A 20626-nucleotide genomic window follows, 5' to 3' on the forward strand; every position below is an offset into this window, starting at 1 on the left:
GATACAAACTGCACACTGTGCACACTGGGATTTATCTCCACGTCTGACAGTTACCAGTCAATCACAGGTATTCTGCTGATCAATGTAAACTTTATTTCATCTCTCTGGTCCTATTGTTTGCACACACTAAACATGTTTCTAGCAAAAAGTTTATTTTTTTTTCCTCCAAATGATAAATTAAGGAAATTAAGAGTGTAATTTTTCAAGGAAAAAGTACACCTGAGCCAAAAACTCAAAAGAACTTTGAAAAGTACTGGCTCCACCCCTTTACACAGGTCTGAAAGGTGTATTCATGTCAGGCCACGCCCAATATTTTTGATCATGTTTCATGAAAAGTGGTTCAATAATTTTGTCATTCTGTCAACAAATCAGAAGGCTGAAGAATTCTGGATTTTTTTAAAAAGTGTGAGTTTATTAACATCACGGTCCAACGTGTCTGTTTCATGGCAGGAAATTAAACCTGAATGTTTTTCCACAAACTGTTTCCTATTTTGAACATAAAACTTGATCTGAAGTAGAGATCAAACCTATAATTTTGAAATATTAAACACTAAATACCATAAAAAGGGGCTGAGACTGAGATTTTAACATATTTATCAAAAATCAAACATTTAACCTTCAGGTTACAAAGGGAGGTGACCATCTCTTGTGGATGTTTTTGATCCTCACAGCAGTTTATGTCGTCGCACAAACGACCTCTTTAAATTTGTTCTTCTTTTGCAGGAAAAAAAATTTTTTTTGAATGATTTATTTCTGACACAAGATGGTTTGTGTGAAAGAAATTAAAGCCGAAAAGTTACAGTCAAAGAAAAGTCAAAAGGGAAAAATGACGTCTATCAGAAGATAAATGTTTGGTCGCTGCCATGTTGGGGGCGGGGCTACGCCGCAGGACAGGTTCCCACGCTGACTGCGCCGCCAACCGCAGCGGCTCTGCGGAAATTCACTTTCCTGTTATTTATGATCAGGTTCCTCATGCAGCCCACGTACGCCTCCGTGGTGTGGCTGGACGCCAGGGGGAGGAGTCCTGAGAAAAGGAGGAGAGCGAATGAGTGAAGAAGAGCAGCAGGGACTTCAGCGGAGCTCCCGGCCCGCTCGCTCACCTGGAGGTCGGCTGATGATGGCTGGTTGGCTGCTGTTTGTGACGCTGGAGTTCACGGGTCCGACCACGTGACTGACCTGTGAATCCACATCCAAATGCACCACGTTGGCGTTGCGGCGCACTGAGGAGGACGAGAACAGAACGCATGATTTTAACTCGGAAGATCTGCAAAGCTTCGACTCAAGTTATGAAAATAAAACATTTAAAAAAAAACACCTAAGAAATAATTTCTGTTCATCTTAAGAATGAAAAATCAGCATTTTCCCATTTTTTAAGATATACTTGTGAAAATGAACAAAAAAAAAAGAAAATCTGACGATATTTACTTTATTGTAATGACTTATAGTTCTCCTGATGATTTACTTTGGTGTGGGCATTAAAAATTATGAGCCTCTGATTTTCTCAGTAATCCTGCATTAACATGGCCTAACAGATCAGGCTACTAAGATCAGCTGCTAAAAGTGCTAACACTGTTAGCATATAGCAATCAATATGACGAGAGTTTCTGTCAGCACAAATATGACAGGAGGACGTCTTAGATGATGTGTTAAAACGTTTCACCACAACCACGGTATTCCAGGTGTTTGTAAGAAAATACTCCAAACAAACAGACACTCCCTCCACAACAGCGAGCACCCACATCGAGCAGACACTGAGCTAAAGATGCTATGAGAGGCGGAGACACTCGGCTGAGCCTCTGTCACTCAAAGTGACAGAATTTTATGGCTTAAAACATCTTAAACTAAGATGTTACAAAAAACTCACCCCGGTACAGTTGAGATGGAGGAGGGAACTATGTATAGAGACCAAAATAAATTTTTTTTGTACCAGGCTCTAAATATGTTTCTTTCTGCTGTAAAATTAGACATTTTAGCATAGGCTTCTATGGTCAAGGAACTGCAACTTCTCCTTCCCGCAGGGGTTCATCTGAGAGCACTGAAGCTTCCCGCTTGGTTTTGTCTGTACGTGGAGCTGTCCATGGTACTTTGAATATCAGAATATTTACAGGTTCAAAAATTCAGGGTCAGGGTGACACTTTTCTATCAGAGTGTCGTGTAAATTAAACCAAAACAATATGAAAGCAAACAGCACAAAGGTACCTGTGGCATCTCCAACTCCACGCTGCCATTTACACCCTGAAATCTACAGCAAATAAGTTTGGTGTTTTTTGCTAAGTTTGATGCAGTAATCAGCGTGGCTGTGTGTGCTAGCAGACTGTACGTGTGTTGTGAACCCACTTATGTGAAGAGTATTTGAATATTACGTTGTAGAAACGGTGCTCAATTTGAAATGAGGCTTTTGTCAATTTATTGTACAAACACTTATGTACTGTGTTCTGTACTGCTGCTATTCATGTGAGGAAAACAGATTCTGTTAAAAATCAGTTATGAAGCTGAAACTGCCTGGGTGGTTGCCATAAAGGCACCTGCTTTGACTATGTGCAATATATCGGCAAGATAGGGCCCTTAGTGTGAACAGCTGACCAATAACATCTAGCGAGGATACTGGAGCATACCTGTCTACAATATAAACCTATCTGATATTGCAACAGGCTTTAGAAATGATGATAATTGGATTTTGTGCAAAATTTGTAAAAAAACAACAACATTGTAACAAATATGCATGAATATGCAAATGAGCTAATTAGCATACTGTATATAAAGGACAATGTATCTGCTTCATTTTGTCAAGTTTGTTACTTTATCTTAAGAAATGAGCACGATATGACTGATTTAAAGTCTCTACCCACTACTATCTGAAAGAATAAAGGTTACCATGGAAACGGTAACATTGTATATTAATGGGAATGAGTTTATTCACGGAAACAAAAATTATTCTCATCCTGTAGACCCGAGGGAACAATTTGGCACCTATGAAAATTTGTCCGGGGGGTGCACGGTGGATCCCACTGGCCCTCGGCCTAATCTGACCTGAGAAGTGAATCAGGATAACGTGTAAAAAGATGGTCCACCGTCATGAATTCTCACCAATAATCCGGTACCAGTTGCCAGCACACACGCCCCGTGTGGGAGAAACCTTTGCAAAGAATTCATTCACTCCATCGTTCACGACAGCCACCACCTGGATAAAGAGACACGGCATGTTATTGTCTATCGCCCCTGAAGTGAGGCTGGCTCGTGTGTGGGTGACTTACTGATGCTTGGTGGAGGTACAGTGTGAAAAAACCCACTGATGCAGGCATGTGCACTAACACTGCAGATGCCACACGGGGGCGCAACTCCATCATCAGCTCAAAGTTCACCCCGAGCTTCAGTGATTCCTCTGAAGGGTGAAGACAGACATAAAGAAGAATGTCTCCTCTTTCTTTGCTCCATTCTTCAGCCATGTTCTCTGCAGAGCGTGCACGTGTGAAATGATTGAACTCAGCAGCTGCAGCTCACTCACTAAAGCCTGTGGACCTGAAGTCTCCCAACCAACCCGACCCCACCCTCAGACCCTCAGAACCCCCGGACCCCCGTGCATCTGCACTTCCCCACAGCAGGACAGCTGCCCAGAGAGTCTCACGTTCTCTCGCCTGAACACAACAGCTCCATTAACGTGGAAGAATCTCATGAGCCATGGAATCAAACAGATGCTTCCAGACACCTGTGCAAATCCTGCACAAATGTGCACAGTGGGAGGGGGTGTGTCCACACATACACACAGACAGACACACACACACATAACTTTAAGACATCCAGTTACCTGGCATCACGTATCCTCCTTCCTGTGAGAAATATATCCCCGTCTCAGACTGTCCTTCAAAACACGGCGTGACCCCGGACGTCTGTGACGGAGACGGCAGCAGCTGTCCATCGAGCTGAAGGTTCTTCACACAGCCGGTGAAGCCGTGTCTCAAGCTTTGCTGAAGACACGTGCAAGGAAATGGAAGCGTTATAAATAGACAACACAATGCCGACTGTGGAAATAAATCACAGGAAGTAAGAGATTTACAAAAACACCCACACACGGGATGCTGTCTGATTTAGTCACAGCAGCGGTTTCCGTCTGCAGCGATGACTGCAGAGTCAGAAAACCATGCTGAAGGCTTCAGAAGGTGCACCTGTTTTATAGAAAGCTGCAGGACCTGATCAGAGCTTTACAGGTCTGGATTTATCAGATTCAAATACACTGATGTTAAGTTTGAGTAATACTGAAGTCTAATAATAACTAGCACCCCCTCCCCACCCACCCACCAATAAATACCCTCTAATCTAGCCAAATGTCACTGATGCAACAGGTCATGGGACTGACAACAGATCTGTAATGTTTTTTTAATAAATAAATAAAAAAATTAAAATATCACGTTCATTATGGGTGTAAGTGTCGCACCGTGCAGAGCCTTTGACTTGCCGTGGGGCAGGGGGCCACATGGTGTTACAGCTACGGTGGCCATCATATTCACACACATTATGTAACCCATGAGAGGGGGTGACCATGTATCTGTAACAGCCTGGTCAAGTGAGGGCGCAGCGAGTCAGTGCGTCTGACTGGGCCGTCACTGTGACGCTGAGCAGCACGTGCCCTGTTTGTCTGTGACATAAAACAAGTTTAAAAGACAAGAAAATAAAAGATGACAGATTGAATCTGCACTCCCGCTGAGGAAGAGGACACTATAGTGGGTGAAAAGCGGGCCATCGGCGCTCTGGACTCCAAATGCGCACACGCTGATGCACACACACACACGGATCGGCTCCTGCTGGAGTGCAGCGCACGACAGGTGTTACACACTTTAGGGGAAAACATCAGTACTGACAAAACTGGCTGGCGTGGCTGTTTCATTTTATTTATTTTATCTGAAATTTTCGCGAAGAAACCCTGCGTAAAAGCAGCACCATGTTTTGGATTTGAGAGTGCAAAGAGCACCGCGTTTGGTTGCTTTGCAGTGGTTGGTGGTCGTGATGCTTGCAAAGTTGTTTTTTTGTTTTGTTTGTTTGTCCTTAAATTTGGTACAACTGTGTAGCTATAAATGACTGTTCTCCAGCCTTCCCTGTTGGCTGGTCGGATATCTGCGCCAAATCAAATCAATTTTATTTATATAGCGCTAAATCACAACAGTTGCCCCAAGGCGCTTTATATTGTAAGGCAAAGCCATACAATAATTACAGAAAAACCCCAACGGTCAAAATGACCCCCTGTGAGCAAGCACTTGGCGACAATGAGAAGGAAAAACTCCCTTTTAACAGGAAGAAACCTCCAGCAGAACCAGGCTCAGGGAGGGGCAGTCTTCTGCTGGGACTGGTTGGGGCTGAGGGAGAGAATCAGGAAAAAGACATGCTGTGGAGGGGAGCAGAGATCGATCACTAATGATTAAATACAGAGTGGTGCATACAGAGCAAAAAGAGAAAGAAACAGTGCATCATGGGAACCCCCCAGCAGTCTAAGTCTATAGCAGCATAACTAAGGGATGGTTCAGGGTCACCTGATCCAGCCCTAACTATAAGCTTTAGCAAAAAGGAAAGTTTTAAGCCTAATCTTAAAAGTAGAGAGGGTGTCTGTCTCCCTGATCTGAATTGGGAGCTGGTTCCATAGGAGAGGAGCCTGAAAGCTGAAGGCTCTGCCTCCCATTCTACTCTTACAAACCCTAGGAACTACAAGTAAGCCTGCAGTCTGAGAGCAGCAAATGTCACCAGCAGTTTTACCAGCTCCAAGTTCCCATTAACGACAGACAGGTGGAGCGCCGTCTGTCCTTCTGAGCTGAAGGAGTTGATGTTTAATTTGCAGTTTGTCATGTTCTGCAGCAACAAGTGCACCTCCTTGGTGTTTCCTTTCTTCACCACTTCCTGGAAAACCCTCTGCAGCAAGGAACATGTCGACACGTCCGCCTGGCTCATGATTGTAGCTTGGCTGGAAGGTGTTGTACAAAGTGATCCTGCCTGCACCCTAACCCTAACAGTTAAAATAAAAAAAACTTATGACTTTTCTAGGTCACCCAAAGTCAGCGATACATGGTTTCTAATTAGATGCATCTTTCACCACTTTCATGGACTGGCCATGTCACATGTCCCCTGTGTATGATTTGATTGTGTAAACTGTAGCTGGTGTGTCCGTGGTGTCGGTGCTGTTCTGGTGTGGTACCGGCTGGATGGTCTTGTGGCCTTTCCGATGAGGAATGCCGCCGACGTAGATAGTACCACTGACGTTCCAGGAGACACTGTTTCCGAGAGCATTGTCTTTCAGCACTATAACGCCATCAATTATTAACTGTCCTGCATTCCCATCACGGATAAAAATAACCTACAGCAGGAGAACAGAAGAGGAGATGCACTGAGGAGACACACCACTAGAAACACACACTCGCCTGTGCAGATACAAATGATTGACACACGGGTCAGAATCAGAGGATGAACTCACATCATGCCATCCCCTGTCATTTAATTTCTCTTCAGTCTCCAGCTTGACTCTTTGATCTCCTACATTGAACATGTACACCAGCCTCCCGTAAGACATGAACAGGGCCAGGAAGTTGTCTTCTTGGACATCACATACATAAAAGATGAGGCCAAAGGACAAATGGGTCTTCAGGGACAGGGAGACATTGAACCTGGAATACAGAAGGTGGATTCACTCAGGTTACAACAAACCCTGAAGCAGAGAAGGATTTCTGAACCTTGAAGTGATACCTAGGAGTTCACTACAGACATACCTCTCAGACAGGAAGTCTGGTACATCTGTGTAATGGTGCCTGCTCTGAGTGACGCCACCATAGTGGAAGGCTTGGGGGATGGCTTTGGGACTTGAGGAGAGGTAACAGGGTACGGGGGCTTCTGTTGTCCCTCGGTTGTCACTCTTCAGATCCATTAGTTTGAGAGGGAGGACTGACACTTCCCTTTGTACCTAAAACACCACAATGAGTTCTAGGAATTCTTGACCAGTAGATAAAGTTCTGCATCAAAAGAAAAGATCCCCAAACTCTGAGTGTTCACTGAAATGTACTGAATGTACTGTTTGGAATGGACCATCTTTTTTCTTCTTTTACCTGGTCCAGTTAGAGGTCTTCACAGCTGATCAGTTGTCTCCATTTCACCCTCTCATCTGAATCTTCTGCTGACATCATGCCACCTACCTCCTGGTCCTCCCATGCAGCCATAAACCACCTCCGGCTGACTTTCATTCCCCGCCTCTCCCGAGCATTTCTCCACCTCTTCAAGGTTGTCTCAATCTGCTTTATTATCTCACTACAGATCACAATGTCATCTGTAAACATTATAGCCCATGGAAACTTCTCTCTCATATTGTCCCTCAAGCTGTCCATCACCATTGCAAAAAAAAGGGCTCAGAACCCATCCTTGATGCAATCTCACCTTGAGTTTGAACACATTTGTCATTACTACTGAAGACTGAACTGCTGTCACACTGCCCTTGTACATATCCTGCACCACATTCACATACTTTTCTGTCACTCCAGACTTTACGTAAAACCACAACCTTGGCACCCTGTCATAAGCTTTCTCTATACCCAAAAATACACAGTGTAACTCCTTCTGGTCTTCTCTATACGTCTCCATCAGCACACTTAGAGAAAACATTTCCCCCGGGGTGCTTTTTCTCAGTATTAAACCATGTTGCTGCTTGCAGACCTTCACCTAGCTTCACCTAGCCTAGCTTCTACTACTCTTTCCCATAACTTCATGCTGTGGTTGATCAGATTTATTCCTCTATAGTTACTACAGTTGTGCACATCACCATTTTAAAAAATCAGAACCAGTACACTTCTCCTCTCCTTGTGCATACTCTCTCTTTCCAAGGTTGTATTAAACATTGTTATCTCTCCTAAACATTTCCATGCCTCGACTGGTTTGTCATCTGGACCAACTCTCCATCCACTTCACAGCCGTCCTCAGTTTCTCATTAATTTGTCTCCCTGCCTGGTGAGCTCTCTGAACATCATCCTGCCTGCTGTCTTTCATTCATTTCATTCATCAGCTCCTCAAAATGCTCCCTCCACCTTCTCAACATACTCTGTTCACTTGTCAGCACATTTCCTTTATCTTTTATCACTCTAACCTGCTGCACATCTTTTCCACCTCAGTCAGTCTGTCTGGCCAATCAGTTCTTATGGTCTAATAGAAAGGAATTAAAATAAAAATAGTTCTGACAGCATCTCATGCCCTATGCCTGCTGGGATAGGCTCCAGCCCACCGTCACCCTTAATTGGAGTAAGCGGTTGAAAATGAGTGAGTGAGTATCTCAAGTGATACACTGTCTAAGCTTCATGTTGAAACTATTTTTATAAGGCTCTATCCTGAAAAGTAATTGTTTTAGTTCAAGGAAAGACTCCACATTTCCATGAAAGTCAGTTCACCATTTATTTATTTATTTATTTTGTAAATTGAGCAATTCAACAAATGTACGTGGTTAAAAGTTTTACCTCACAAGCAGAGGTAAAAAAAGAACAAACATAATAAAAACCACTAAGACGCTGTGAACAACATCCTGGGTTTAGTTATAATCAGTTGCTGTTTAAGCAGAAAGAGACTGAAGACAGAAGAAAAGAAGCAGGAACCAGAACTGAGAACCACTCATGTAAAATAGTTTAGTTTACCCTTTGTGAGTGGTTCTGTTTGGTTCTGGAAGTGTTCTCCCTGTGGTTTGACAGCAGGGCAGGATGGGGTAGTGGACAGTCCTGCAGGGATGTCTGAACATTCACAGAGTAGCGCTGAAAGTCCTCTGGCTCGATGTCCCTGTCTTGTCTGCAGAAACAAAGATGAAGGGTTTAAGAGAGACAGCCAGACTGCCAAATGGACGAGAGCTGCAGAGATGTTCTCTGCAATGGACAGAGTCTCCATGGGAACAAACCCTGTGTCCTGTCTTATTTTTACACTCTGTTTTATGCAAACGGACAAATAGTGGGGTATAAACCTCACAATTTCCTTCTATGCACAAACCAATTCTGGTTAACCAGCTGAGGTCCATGTACACGCCGGCATGTCTAAGTGTACTTTTCATCATGTTTCTATTAATAGATCAGCACCAGAACATCACAAAGACTTCCTTCGACCGCTTCCTAAAACCACAAATTCTCATCTGTACAACAAATCTCTCCTCCAGATGATCTTTGACTCACAGTCAATCCTGAAGGCTGGAGAAGGTCACTTGGGTATGTCTCCTCAGTCTATCTGCTGTGAGAGGCTGCACTCTGACTCAAGCATCTGTAACTGGTAGATCCTCAACTAAAGCACCAGCGCAGGCCATAAATTCTAAAAGAAAGGTTCTGTGACCTGAAAGCAGCTTTTTAAAAAAAATTTAGTGTCACAATCAAAATCCACATGAATAAACATGTGGAGGGAATATTTTTGTCAGGATGGTGCAGAAGTTTTTTCCCCCAAGGCAGAAATTTAATTTTTTGACATCAGTTTTCATTACAAAAGGATTTTATTCATTGACAAAGGAATTATATGACAAGAGTAGAAGACAGCACACAGGAAAGGGATATTATTTGACAAAATATACTGTTCTGGAATGTTCTCTGCCATGTAGTTCCCAGCAGGAAGTGATGTTGCACTGCATGGTGCATATTTTATTTATTTCTTTTATTTATTATACATTGTTTTAAAATCTTTTTCATATGTATATGACCTTACTCTCATGACCTGAAGACATTGGTAAACCCATTTCTAACACCAAAACAGTTGATCCACATGAATAAAAAAATGTATATTCACTGAAGATTTGAAGAATACATTTCATAAATTGATATAGAGAGTCAAATTAAATATTACACATAGTGCTCTAGACCAGTGATTCTCAACCGGGGTGCCGCGGCACCCTAGGGTGCCGTGATCGATCCTCAGGGGTGCCGTGGGTATTTTTCATATTTGCGATTATTTTTCATATTCGCGATTACCGTGAATTATTTATTTTATCCACAAAGCATAAAACGACTCAGAATCTGACGTCATTGTGCTGCAGCCTCGCTCTCGTCTTAAGGCGGGACAATAACAAGGAGGCTGACGGCCGATTAAAACAGTGCCGTCTCCTTCAAAAGCCGTCTAAAATGCGGAGCTGTCGGTGTGTGTGTCTGTGCCTGTGTGTGCACGCGCGCGGAGTTAACAGGCTGCAGACTGCGAGGGAGGGGGATTCCTGAATGCAGGCGCGACACGTTCAGTGCGCAGCAAGCGCGGAGCAGAGAGAGGATTTTAAATGGAGTGAACATGTTAACAAAACGAAAACGTGAAGCTTTTACTTCTCTCTGAACTTTCTCTAAAGGTGTGATTCTGCCGTTACCGTCCTGTTCACACCATGTGCGCGTCGTATGCTGAATTTATGAGATCATGAGATGAAATAAACGGTCAAATATCTTTAAAAACATATTTAAAAAATGAGAATATATGAATGAACTGAGATACACACACAAAAAAAATGTTCAGACGCACAGATCACAAAAAGCAGGTGAGAACTCTGAACTTTAACAGCTGTTATTTTCCAAAGGTATTTATTTGTTCAATCTTGAGCTTAATGCAGTGTTTAAGCACAAAATGTGACTGATGAGGAGAAACAATTTCAGAAATGCAACAGAAACAACCACAAATCAGAAAAAGTTGGGACTGTATGTAAAATGAAGATAAAAATAAAAATGTTGCACCATTCCCAGTTTCTCCAGTCACAGAAGCCAAACGTTCTTCCAGAGTTGTGTAATTATACTACAATAGTAGAATATAAAGAAGGGGAAAAAAAGAAAAAAAATATACAATATACTCGTCAATCGCAATTATTTGTCTGACAATTAATCGTCTCCAGAAATTTGTAATCGTGACAGCCCTACTTGAGATCAGAGCGCAAAATGCTTGAGGATTTTCGAAATGCGATGTTTTCTGTATCGATTTTCTATTGCGATAATTGGGTTTTGCGCAAAACCAGAGGTAATAGCATTATAACATTATTTTAGTTGGTGGTGTGCCGCAGGATTTTGTAAATATAAAAAGGGTGCCGCGACTCAAAAAAGGTTGAAAAACACTGCTCTAGACAAACATGTCTCACATTCAGAAATCTGAGATTGTTGTGAACATTTTGATTTACAACACATGGGCATGATATGAAAGCAAAGTACCTTAAAAAGGGGAATTAGTGAATGGATGGAAAAATCAAGAACCTGACCTTGGACCCCAGATTGGAGTCTGTGTAGTTTTTCCACTTCAACTAAAGTCCGACTCATTCTAAGTCAGGATTTTCTGTTCATGCTTTGTAGACTTTTTGGCTCTGTGTGATGTTTTTTACCTGTTGATGTAGGCGTTGCTGATGCAGCCAGTCAGGTTCTTGAAGCTGCTGCTTGGAGATCCTCCAAAGTAGACGTTTTTTACATCGGAGTCCGATGAGGATCTTGTGGCTGATGCTGGACGTTTCTTCTCCTGCTTGTCTTTGTCGTCTACCACCAGTTCATACCTCACAAAGACGAGAAACTTAAAGCCAAAAATGATCTACATTTTGATAATAATAATGTATTCCACATTAGGTCGGTGCGCTGTTCGCGTGCAGTCGCGATATTAAAGACTTACTTCTGATTATTCACGGAGGCCACTAAGAAGTGCGTTCTTCCGTCGTTGTACTGCTTCCTGTGTGATTTGATTTTTGTTCCTCTGGTGTTCAGCACCACTGCTCCGTTCTCCAAAGAGATGCTGAACTCATCAGGCTGAAGGAGGAGGAGATAAAAGCTTTTTACAGCAAGCGTGCAGATAGTTTCTTTATTGGTGCCTTTTGAGCAAACAAAATATGTAATTACACTTATATTTTTAAGCATTGGTCAACAAACTGACTAGTAAGTGTGTGAGAGAGTTCCTCGTACCCCGTCACTGTGGTAGAACAGGAGTCCGCTCGGCTGCAGCGTTCTAAAGTTGAGGCCTCCTTCAAATTTGTCGAAGGGTGAAATCTTTGCTGTGGATTCCAGGAAACTCTCCCCATTGAAATAAGCTTTACGAGACATCTGTCACAATACAGACACATCTCACCTCAACATCTCATTAGCTCTCCTTTACTTCAGCTCACACTTCAACCAGCCTCCAGTGGCAACATGTGGATTCTCAACATGTGGATTCTCAGTGTGTGCATGTGTGTGTGGATTCTCAGTGTGTGCATGTGTGTGTGCGTGCACATGAGAATGCACCGCCTGATCCTCTTATTTGCTTTTAGCTGCATGTGGAGATGGAAGCGCTTACAAAAGACTCCTCAGGGCAGCCGCTGCTGATGCCGATGGTGCCCGGCTCCTCCAGGAGGTTGAAGTCTTTTTTCTGGAACTGGAATCCTTTCATGCAGCCTTTCAGGCCGACCACCGAGGACAGCTCCGGCCTGAGGTGACACACACACATACTGTCGGTGTCGTGTAGTGACACAGTGGGTGGGTATCCCTGTGTTGCATGTGTAATCTGAGCAATGTTTGGATAACAGGAACTCACCTCGATTTTAGGATGTGTGATGGAGCGCCCCCTATATAGATATCTGAGAAGGGCAGCGTGGTTTTTGGATTCTCCATAGATTTAATGTGGCTTTTGTCCACCAGCAGAATAACCTTCTTTGAGTGGTGGTAGATGACCGACACCTGCGTAGACACGACAGTGGCACAGTTACAGCAGCCAGGTTCACGCTGACAGCAGATGGCGGAACCAAACTCTTACCTCGTGGTATCGCGCGTCATTTATTTGCAGCTTTGGTAGATTACTCTCAAAAAGGTTTGGCCCGGTGCTGAAGCCAAAGTCATACATGAGGCGCAGGAAACCATTCTTCAGCTCCAACAGGAAGTAGTTATCCTGAAACAAAGATTAAAACACATCACGTGCGATGGTGATGATAATTTACCTGCAAAATACCAGTCAAATATTTAACTCTGTCAGATAAAGCATGAAGCACTGAGGCACAACGTTACCATGGTTCCAAAAAGATAAAGTGTCCCTTCAGTTTAACCCGGGATCAATCGTGTTATAATCCGAGAAACAGTCGGTCATTTGTTCTTTACTCCTGTCAGGTCCTTTGGATGATTCCTGTCAAACTTGGTCTGTGGCTGGAATTTGTCCTGGAATTCAAGGGATTGTTTTGGCAAAGGCCAAAGTCATTGGGGTCAAAGGTTAACATTTAGATTTTCATTTTGATTTGTCCTAATCTCTGCACACATATGAAATGGAAGTGGATTCCAGAATTGCCCAGAAGAGGACTAATTTACCACTGGTCAGTCATGGGGATCGAGGTCGTGTCCGTCTCTGTGCTCGAGTCCTCTCAGGTCCTTGAACTGATTTCCCCCAAACCTGCTCTGTGGCTGATGGTCGACTCTGGAATCACCCTTAAAGGGTTCAATCTGATGAAGGTCGACACCACTGGGGTCAAGGAGTTTGAATTTAAACCAGATTTGCCCCAAAGTGGCACAACTATTATATTAATTCTATATAATACTTTGAAATTTCAGACCTAAAAATGCTTTATAAATAATTATTAACAGGTAAAGTTATTCTCAACTAACTATGCTCTTTTAAACTTAATTATACTATTAAGTCCGTTGGAATAGAAGTACGTTCCCATAAGTTCAGGGACTCAACTGTAGTAATTCGACTTTTGTCTGTCAGTCCGTCTTATTTTCACCAAAAGTTAACTTTTCAAATGAATAAACAGTCGAGATCTTGCTGCACATTTGAGCAGCTTTTGTCTCCATCTAGTGAGCAATGTGGAGCACTTCAGGGCTTGTGGTGCATGTCTTACTTGAAACCCAAAATTCAGCAAAAAATACATTTCTAAATGTCAGAAATGCATCATTTTTGACCTCGCAGTATTCTTGTATAAAAATTGTGATTGAGGTTACGATATGAAAGTGTACAGAAGGACGGGATTTCTCCTGATAAGCACAAGCTACAGCTGTGAAAAATAGCTTTTAAATAGCTAAATAGATCAATTTAAAATAGCAGTTTAATAAACATTTTTGGGGATAAACCTGCAATCCCATTTTCAGCAGTTACACATTTGAATGCGAAAACAAGGTGTTTGTATTTTGGACTTACTCCATTGGCCATGACGAAGAGGACGCCATTGGTTGCGACTGTTCGCACTGAAATATCAAATCTGGTAACGACTCCAAATTTGCCCCGCCTCTCGATGTTGTTAATGAGAGCGTAACCGGTGCCGTCGAACAGGTAGCTGGCAATACGACTCTGAGAGAACGCCAACTTGTACCTGAGAGCACAGAGAGCAATCTGATTGGACCGCACAACAACAGCTGAGTGAGGGTTAAAGGTCAACCCCAACCAATGGGTACCTGGGACACGGCGGCGATTCGACCACGTCCATTCTGTGGGTCTCTTTAAAGTTGTACAAACTGATCACCTCGTTGTTCAACGATGCCAACTCGATGCAGCCCACAAACGGGGCGAGACTCAGCGGAGGGGGCAACTAAAACACAAATCCCACCAGGATGAATTAGAATTTACACCAAAACACGGACACAAGGCTAAACACCGATAAGATCAGTCACATGATGAATAATGTGTTGACGAACATTTACCACTTCAGTTTATAGCAGAGCAGCTCACTGATAACAGATAACTGATGACTACTCTTTGTTCAAATGATACAAGCATGGAACGTTTGTGGAAACTCTTCAAAATGAGCTGATGACCCAAAGAGAAATCCAAGATGGCTGTCATTTTTCAAGATGTCTGCCGACAGCAATGGTGAAAATCTAATTTTGATGTAGCTCATGAAGGAAACAACATATTTGAATAATTACAGTTTAGATTTGTTTTTTAGACTTCTAAAACAGATGTTAGCTTTTAAAAATTAATAAATTAACATTTATGTGTGTAACTTGTCAGTGACTGAACAGTCAAACAGCTGAAATTGAAGTTTCTGTCCACAAAATTTATTTTAATTTTAAAATGTAATAACAATGAAGGAAAAATAAATTGTCCCGTTAAAATTTGAATAGATCCTTTGCATTTTCTGTCCAATTTTAATGGTAACTATGAAAGTAGTTTATAGAATGTTTTTTGTCCCTGACTGGGTCAAGAAAATAAAATATTAATTCAAGTTTAAAAACATGTTATCCCAATAAATATTTACACATTATAAAAGGTCTCCTCCTCCTCCTCCTCCTCGGAGGAGACCTCACTCGGGAGGAGCTCGGAGTCGAGCCGCTGCTCCTCCACGTCGAAAGGAGCCAGTTGAGGTGGCTCGGGCATCTTTTCTGGATGCCCCCTGGACGCCTCGCTGGAGAGGTGTTCCAGGCACGTCCCACTGGGAGGAGGCCCCGGGGAAGACCCAGGACACGCTGGAGGGACTACAACTCTCGGCTGGCTTGGGAACGCCTTGGGGTTCCCCCGGAGGAGCTGGAGGAGGTGTGTGTGGATCGGGAGGTCTGGGCGGCTTTGCTTGAGCTGCTGCCCCCGCGACCCGACTCCGGATAGAGCGGAAGAAAATGGATGGATAAAAGGTCTCTTGATGGGCAATTAATGGCAAAACTGGGTTTAGGGTATTCCCCAAATCCATCAATAATCTTCAAAGACATGGGAAAAATTTTGGCTTGAAATTTAGCGACCACATTGAAAAATGGCAGCCATCTTTGATTTTCACTTGGCTCCTTATAAAATTTTGAAGAGTACCTCAATGTGACTCTTTATGCCAACTTTCATGCTTATAACATAATTTGAAGGATTTTTCCATAATTTCCTCCACTATCCACAAGGGGCAGTATAGTAGTGAGGAAAAGTGGTTTGTTGATGCCGACCAGATGACAGTGTGACTTCTTGCTATTATGATTATTGGTTGTGAACTCAACTAGTGGCTCCAACATGTCATTTTGCCAACATCAGCGCCCCCCCCAGAAATACAGTCATGTTGATAATTAAACTTTCAGGATACGTCGTGTTGTGATTTGACATCTTGTTCTCAATGAATTTTTGAGTTAAATGGAAATATCAGCTGTTTGAGGAGAAAATACTTTACCCGGACGCCCTCAGGAACACCACCCACAACGAACACGACATCTTTGGGGTCAATGTCGAACAGCGAGTCGGTACCCAAGGCCTCGCCTTTCTGGATGAACTTCTGCTCGTCTGTGTACGTCTGGCTCGGTATGGTGAGGAAGAGTTTGCCATGTCTGCCCAGCCTGTAGGGGGCACAAAGGAGCATGAGTACTTATTTTACCACCAGCAATGGCGAGGTGATGGCTACAGATGAATATATCAGGTCTTGGCACACTTGCGTCAGAGTTACCGCCTGAGATTAAAGTGGTTATCAGCACCTTTCTACTTTAATGTAGTTGAAGAGTGCGGGCCATTGGCTGACAGGCTTTGAACCCAGCGGGATTTCGACATCTTCTCCCCCGAGGTTGTAGATGGACACCAGGTTGTCGTTCTTGATGGCAAGCCCCATGTAGTCTTTCTTACCCTGAAGCAAAAACCAGCCGACGAGGTCACAGTGGGTTGAATCGCGGCGAGTTGGCTTCACTAAGAAAACTAAAACAGTTCTTCCTTTTGATGTGTCACAAAACAAAGAATCATCACTGAGACACGAGTTTCCTACAGAAAACAGAAAACATTTTAAACCCTCTCACGCACAGTGACTGTCGTCTCTTTTGAAGGCAAAAGCTACTATTCCACAGTGAAAAGCTTTAAATTCAACAGGGGCCCCAAACTGGGGAGCTGTGGAGTTTCTGTTCCCGGGTCTGATGGTCTTGATGTAAATTCTCTACAACTCTGGAGGTGCACAGTTGCTCTGTTGTCACAGATGACTCTTGGAGACCTTTAGAAAGAGCCAAGTGTCCTCTGTGTTTCCAGCAAATCTTGCTTTGGACAAGTTCTCTCAGTGTGAGTTTGTAAAGTAGTGGATCAGAGGATTATTCTACTCTAAAAAAAAAAAATCCTGACTTCTGTCTGTTCTGCACTTGTAAGACAAATGGACTGAAGGCTTCTGCACCTTTTAACATAAATAACAAACTGGACTTGCTCCGTCTGTCCTTGCCGTAGAAGACTCCAGGGTGTCCCCCTGCTTCTCCCATGTTTTATTTAGATGAAGGAGCCAATCATTACATTTAACATAAATTTTCACGTGTCCAGATCGACATTTCACTGCTTCTGCAGACCAAATCCATAAGAGACATGGGTGTCCAAACTGAGCCCCGCCTTACCTTCACTGGACATACGAGGTCTGTCCGTAAAGTATCGTACCTTTTTATTTTTTTCAAAAACTATATGGATTTCATTCATATGTTTTTACGTCAGACATGCTTGAACCCTCGTGCGCATGCGTGGGTTTTTCCACGCCTGTCAGTGATGTCATTCGCCTGTGAGCACGCCTTGGGAAGGAGTGGTCCCGCCCCCTCGTCGGATTTTCATTGTCTGGAAATGGCAGAATGAAAAGGACTTTTTTTCCATCAGAATTTTTTCAGAAGCTGTTAGAGACTGGCACCTGGAAACCATTCGAAAAATTTATCTGGCTTTCAGTGAAAATTTTACGGGCTTCACAGAGAATAAGGACTTTAACTACAGGTTTAAGGACCCCTTTAAAGGACGGTCGGTGCGCCGCGCTGCGAGCTGCGACGATGCGGCACAAACCACTGGATCATTTCTAAGCTGATGGCTCTGTGGATACGAGACCGTCGTGTGCTCTTTCTCTGGTTATCACAAGACCTGGACATCAGCCATTTTCCGGCAGATTTCACTTTTAACAAGAGATTTTGTCATGGAAAGCCGCGCGGAGGCTTCGCGCGTCACGACCGATTCACTGATGAAGCGAGACAAAGGAACACCTCCGTTTCGGAGTGTTAGAGGACAAGTTGGGACATGTCTATCTCGGCTTTCAGTGCTTACCAGTCGAGTGAGTATAAAAGAACTTGTGGAGAGCTGGACATGTCCCAACTTGTCCTCTAACACTCCGAAATGGAGGTGTTCCTTTGTCTCGCTTCATCAGCGAATATAACACCCGGCTAAAGTAGAAGGTTACTTTCGACTGTGGGTCTGCTCGGGTGGTTGCCAGTTGCAACTCAAAGCAGTTGCGTGATGATTTACAAGTCAGTACTCACCACCAGTGCATAGTCCTAAACCTGATGTGACTTTCTGAAGAGGAATTACTCTTCTTCGTACTCGTGTGCTTTACTGGTAAGTTTACTATCATGCAGTCGCGCCACAGCAGAACAACTCACTCACAACCAGCCAGTTAGTGAATGGATGGTACACCACCTTCTATGCACATAGAATCCACTACCAAGTTCAAAACCCCTCCCCCAGTTTCCTCACATTTCTGTCTCCCAGGTAGAAGATGAATCGATCCTCTATCGGGTCCTTGTCAGGGTCCACTCTAAGAAACAAGCTGATGGACGTCATTGCCTTCAGTTCTTCCAGATTGGTGTGAGGATGAACCTCTACTGACGACTGGCCGTTGAACTTCATGGACACTTGGATCTGGTGCAAAGTGGGTTACTAAACAATATTTGTACATAACAAAGCAAGACATAAATGTGTCCTCAAAGGTGGGTCAGTGAAATGATAATGGCGGTGAACTAACTTTCTTGGCCACGCTCCTGGCCTGAGCTATGAGCTCCCTGATCCTCATGATGTTGGTGGTCACGTTAGTGGTCGGTTTTTTCTCCTCAACCACCTTCAGTTTGTCCAGTAGTTCAGGGACAAGAACATTCAGGTTGTCCACTACAAATCATGCAGAACAAGAAGAAAACAAATCATTCAGCATCATTCTGTACGCACTGTACAACACCGTTTTAAAGTCACCTTCAAAAGTCAAAAAACCCACTGGTTTACAGAAGAAACCTGTTTTGAAGGAAAAATCCTGATTGTCTGACACTCAAGAAAAAAGTAGGTCCTGATGGTTTTTTTTTCCATTAGTACTTTTTTCTGTGTATCCATTTATTTACCTGTAGTCAAACTTATTACATTTATTCATTTTGGTTAATGTTGTTGTTTTCCCATATGCCTTTTTATGAATCCATTTATTTATACTTATTCATTTATTTACATTTATTCATTTTGCTCAGTTCACTCATTTATTTGTTTTTGGTGTAACCGGGTCCAGCAGTGATGTGTGATTTGACGCTGGTTCAGGGGATTGTTTTGTCTAATATTCAAATTGAGATAAAGTGACTCAAGGTCTGTAAAACAGGCTGTAACCGGTTAGCTTTGTCCATAAATGTTCTTCCTCTTGGAGCACATCAGAGGGCACGTTGTCTAAAAGACGGGCCGTTTGGGCCGAGAGCACAGTGTTCTGGTCTTTCTTGTCCATGTCGTGTGACTAAAGTTCTAAATTCATGAAAGTTATCTGAGTTTTATGAAACTAAAGCTGAAGATACAAGAATTAAACAGTGAGCAAAACTGTCAGATTTGACTATCGAGGGCACGCTTCCAGTCACGTTGCCATGCCAACAGGGGTTTCTGCCCTCGCTGTTTTTAACGGGGTCAGTGTTGTTGTAGTGACTCAAGTTCCTATTATGCCGTAAACTGCTGATGGAAGATAAACCTGACAGGCATGTTTGGATGGTGGGAAGAAACCGGAGTGTCTGAAGGAAACCCAAACAGTCCCAGGAAGACCTGTGAAATAAGAGTGCAGGAACCACCCAAAGGGAGACGTCAAGAGAAGTTCTAATAAGCTCCTCGGACCACCTCGACTGACTCCCTTTTATGTAGATCAGCAGTGCTTCTATTCTGAACTCCTTCTGGAGGTCAGAAGTCCTCATTCTGCTCAAAGGGTGAGTCCTGCACCCCCTCGCCCCCTTTAAGGAAATTATGTTTTATCCACTTGTATCTGTGATGTCATTCGTTGGACCAACATCCAAAAGTACCTTAACACAGGTGTAACACAGGTGAGGATTAGAAGATATGATAACACCTCAACTCTCCTATGAATATTGTCTCACTAGTGAGCAACACCTCCAGACACTTGAGCTCCTTCAGTTGGAGCATCAACTCATTTCCATCCTGGATGGTGAAGTCCATCCTTTTCTAGAAGATTACCAGTGTTTAAGATTCAGAGGTGTTTATTCTGAGCCCAGCCACTTACTTCTTAATATGACTGGAGTATTTTTTTAAATTTGACCTCTGTGGAATCCTTCATTGACTCCTAACTGGCTACAGCTACGACCCTGTGATGGCTATCATACCTTTTTTTAAAGTCCCTGTAGATATGTAACCAAAATACCGCTGAGGTTCTGCCACCCTAGGGGGTAAGTAAGTAAGTAAGTAAGTAAATTTTATTTATATAGCACCTTTCACAGACAAGAGCCACAAGGTGCTTCACAACATAAAAGCAGAGTACACCACACAAAACATCAGACAATGGCCGAGACATAAAAACATAAAACATAACATAAGATCACAGAGCAGCCTAAAAGCTAAGCAAACGCTTGAGTAAAAAAGAAAGTCTTAAGTTGGCTTTTAAAAGTATCGACAGAGTCCAGTGAGCGCAGAGAGAGCGGGAGACCATTCCAAAGCCTGGGAGCAACAGCCTGGAAGGATCGCTCTCCTCTGGTTGAAAAATGGGTGCGAGGAACCATCAACAGATTTTGGTCCACAGACCTCAAAGCCCTGGCAGGGGCATAAGGCTGGATAA

The 20626-nt window shown here is 43.2% G+C and overlaps 1 protein-coding gene across 1 annotated transcript in view; it reads right to left on the reverse strand.

Moving 5' to 3' along the window:
- Positions 1-720: 720 nt before the first annotated feature.
- Positions 721-20626, reverse strand: part of lama4 (laminin, alpha 4) — a 50478-nt gene continuing 30572 nt past the window's right edge. Inside the window, exons 20-40 of the mRNA XM_034161664.1 lie at positions 18575-18714; positions 18307-18471; positions 16314-16459; positions 16016-16178; positions 14331-14464; positions 14077-14248; positions 12709-12840; positions 12490-12632; positions 12253-12382; positions 11883-12020; positions 11596-11729; positions 11318-11482; positions 8646-8793; positions 6747-6937; positions 6455-6644; positions 6179-6337; positions 3806-3965; positions 3255-3382; positions 3088-3181; positions 1101-1220; positions 721-1024 (exon numbers count right to left, since the gene is read on the reverse strand). Coding sequence (XP_034017555.1) covers positions 879-1024; positions 1101-1220; positions 3088-3181; positions 3255-3382; positions 3806-3965; positions 6179-6337; positions 6455-6644; positions 6747-6937; positions 8646-8793; positions 11318-11482; positions 11596-11729; positions 11883-12020; positions 12253-12382; positions 12490-12632; positions 12709-12840; positions 14077-14248; positions 14331-14464; positions 16016-16178; positions 16314-16459; positions 18307-18471; positions 18575-18714 — 3098 coding nt within the window. The 3' untranslated portion in view covers positions 721-878. The remainder of the gene's footprint in view (positions 1025-1100; positions 1221-3087; positions 3182-3254; positions 3383-3805; positions 3966-6178; positions 6338-6454; positions 6645-6746; positions 6938-8645; positions 8794-11317; positions 11483-11595; positions 11730-11882; positions 12021-12252; positions 12383-12489; positions 12633-12708; positions 12841-14076; positions 14249-14330; positions 14465-16015; positions 16179-16313; positions 16460-18306; positions 18472-18574; positions 18715-20626) is intronic.

This window comes from Thalassophryne amazonica, chromosome 21 (genome assembly GCF_902500255.1).
Source record: "Thalassophryne amazonica chromosome 21, fThaAma1.1, whole genome shotgun sequence".
NCBI lineage: Eukaryota > Metazoa > Chordata > Actinopteri > Batrachoidiformes > Batrachoididae > Thalassophryne > Thalassophryne amazonica.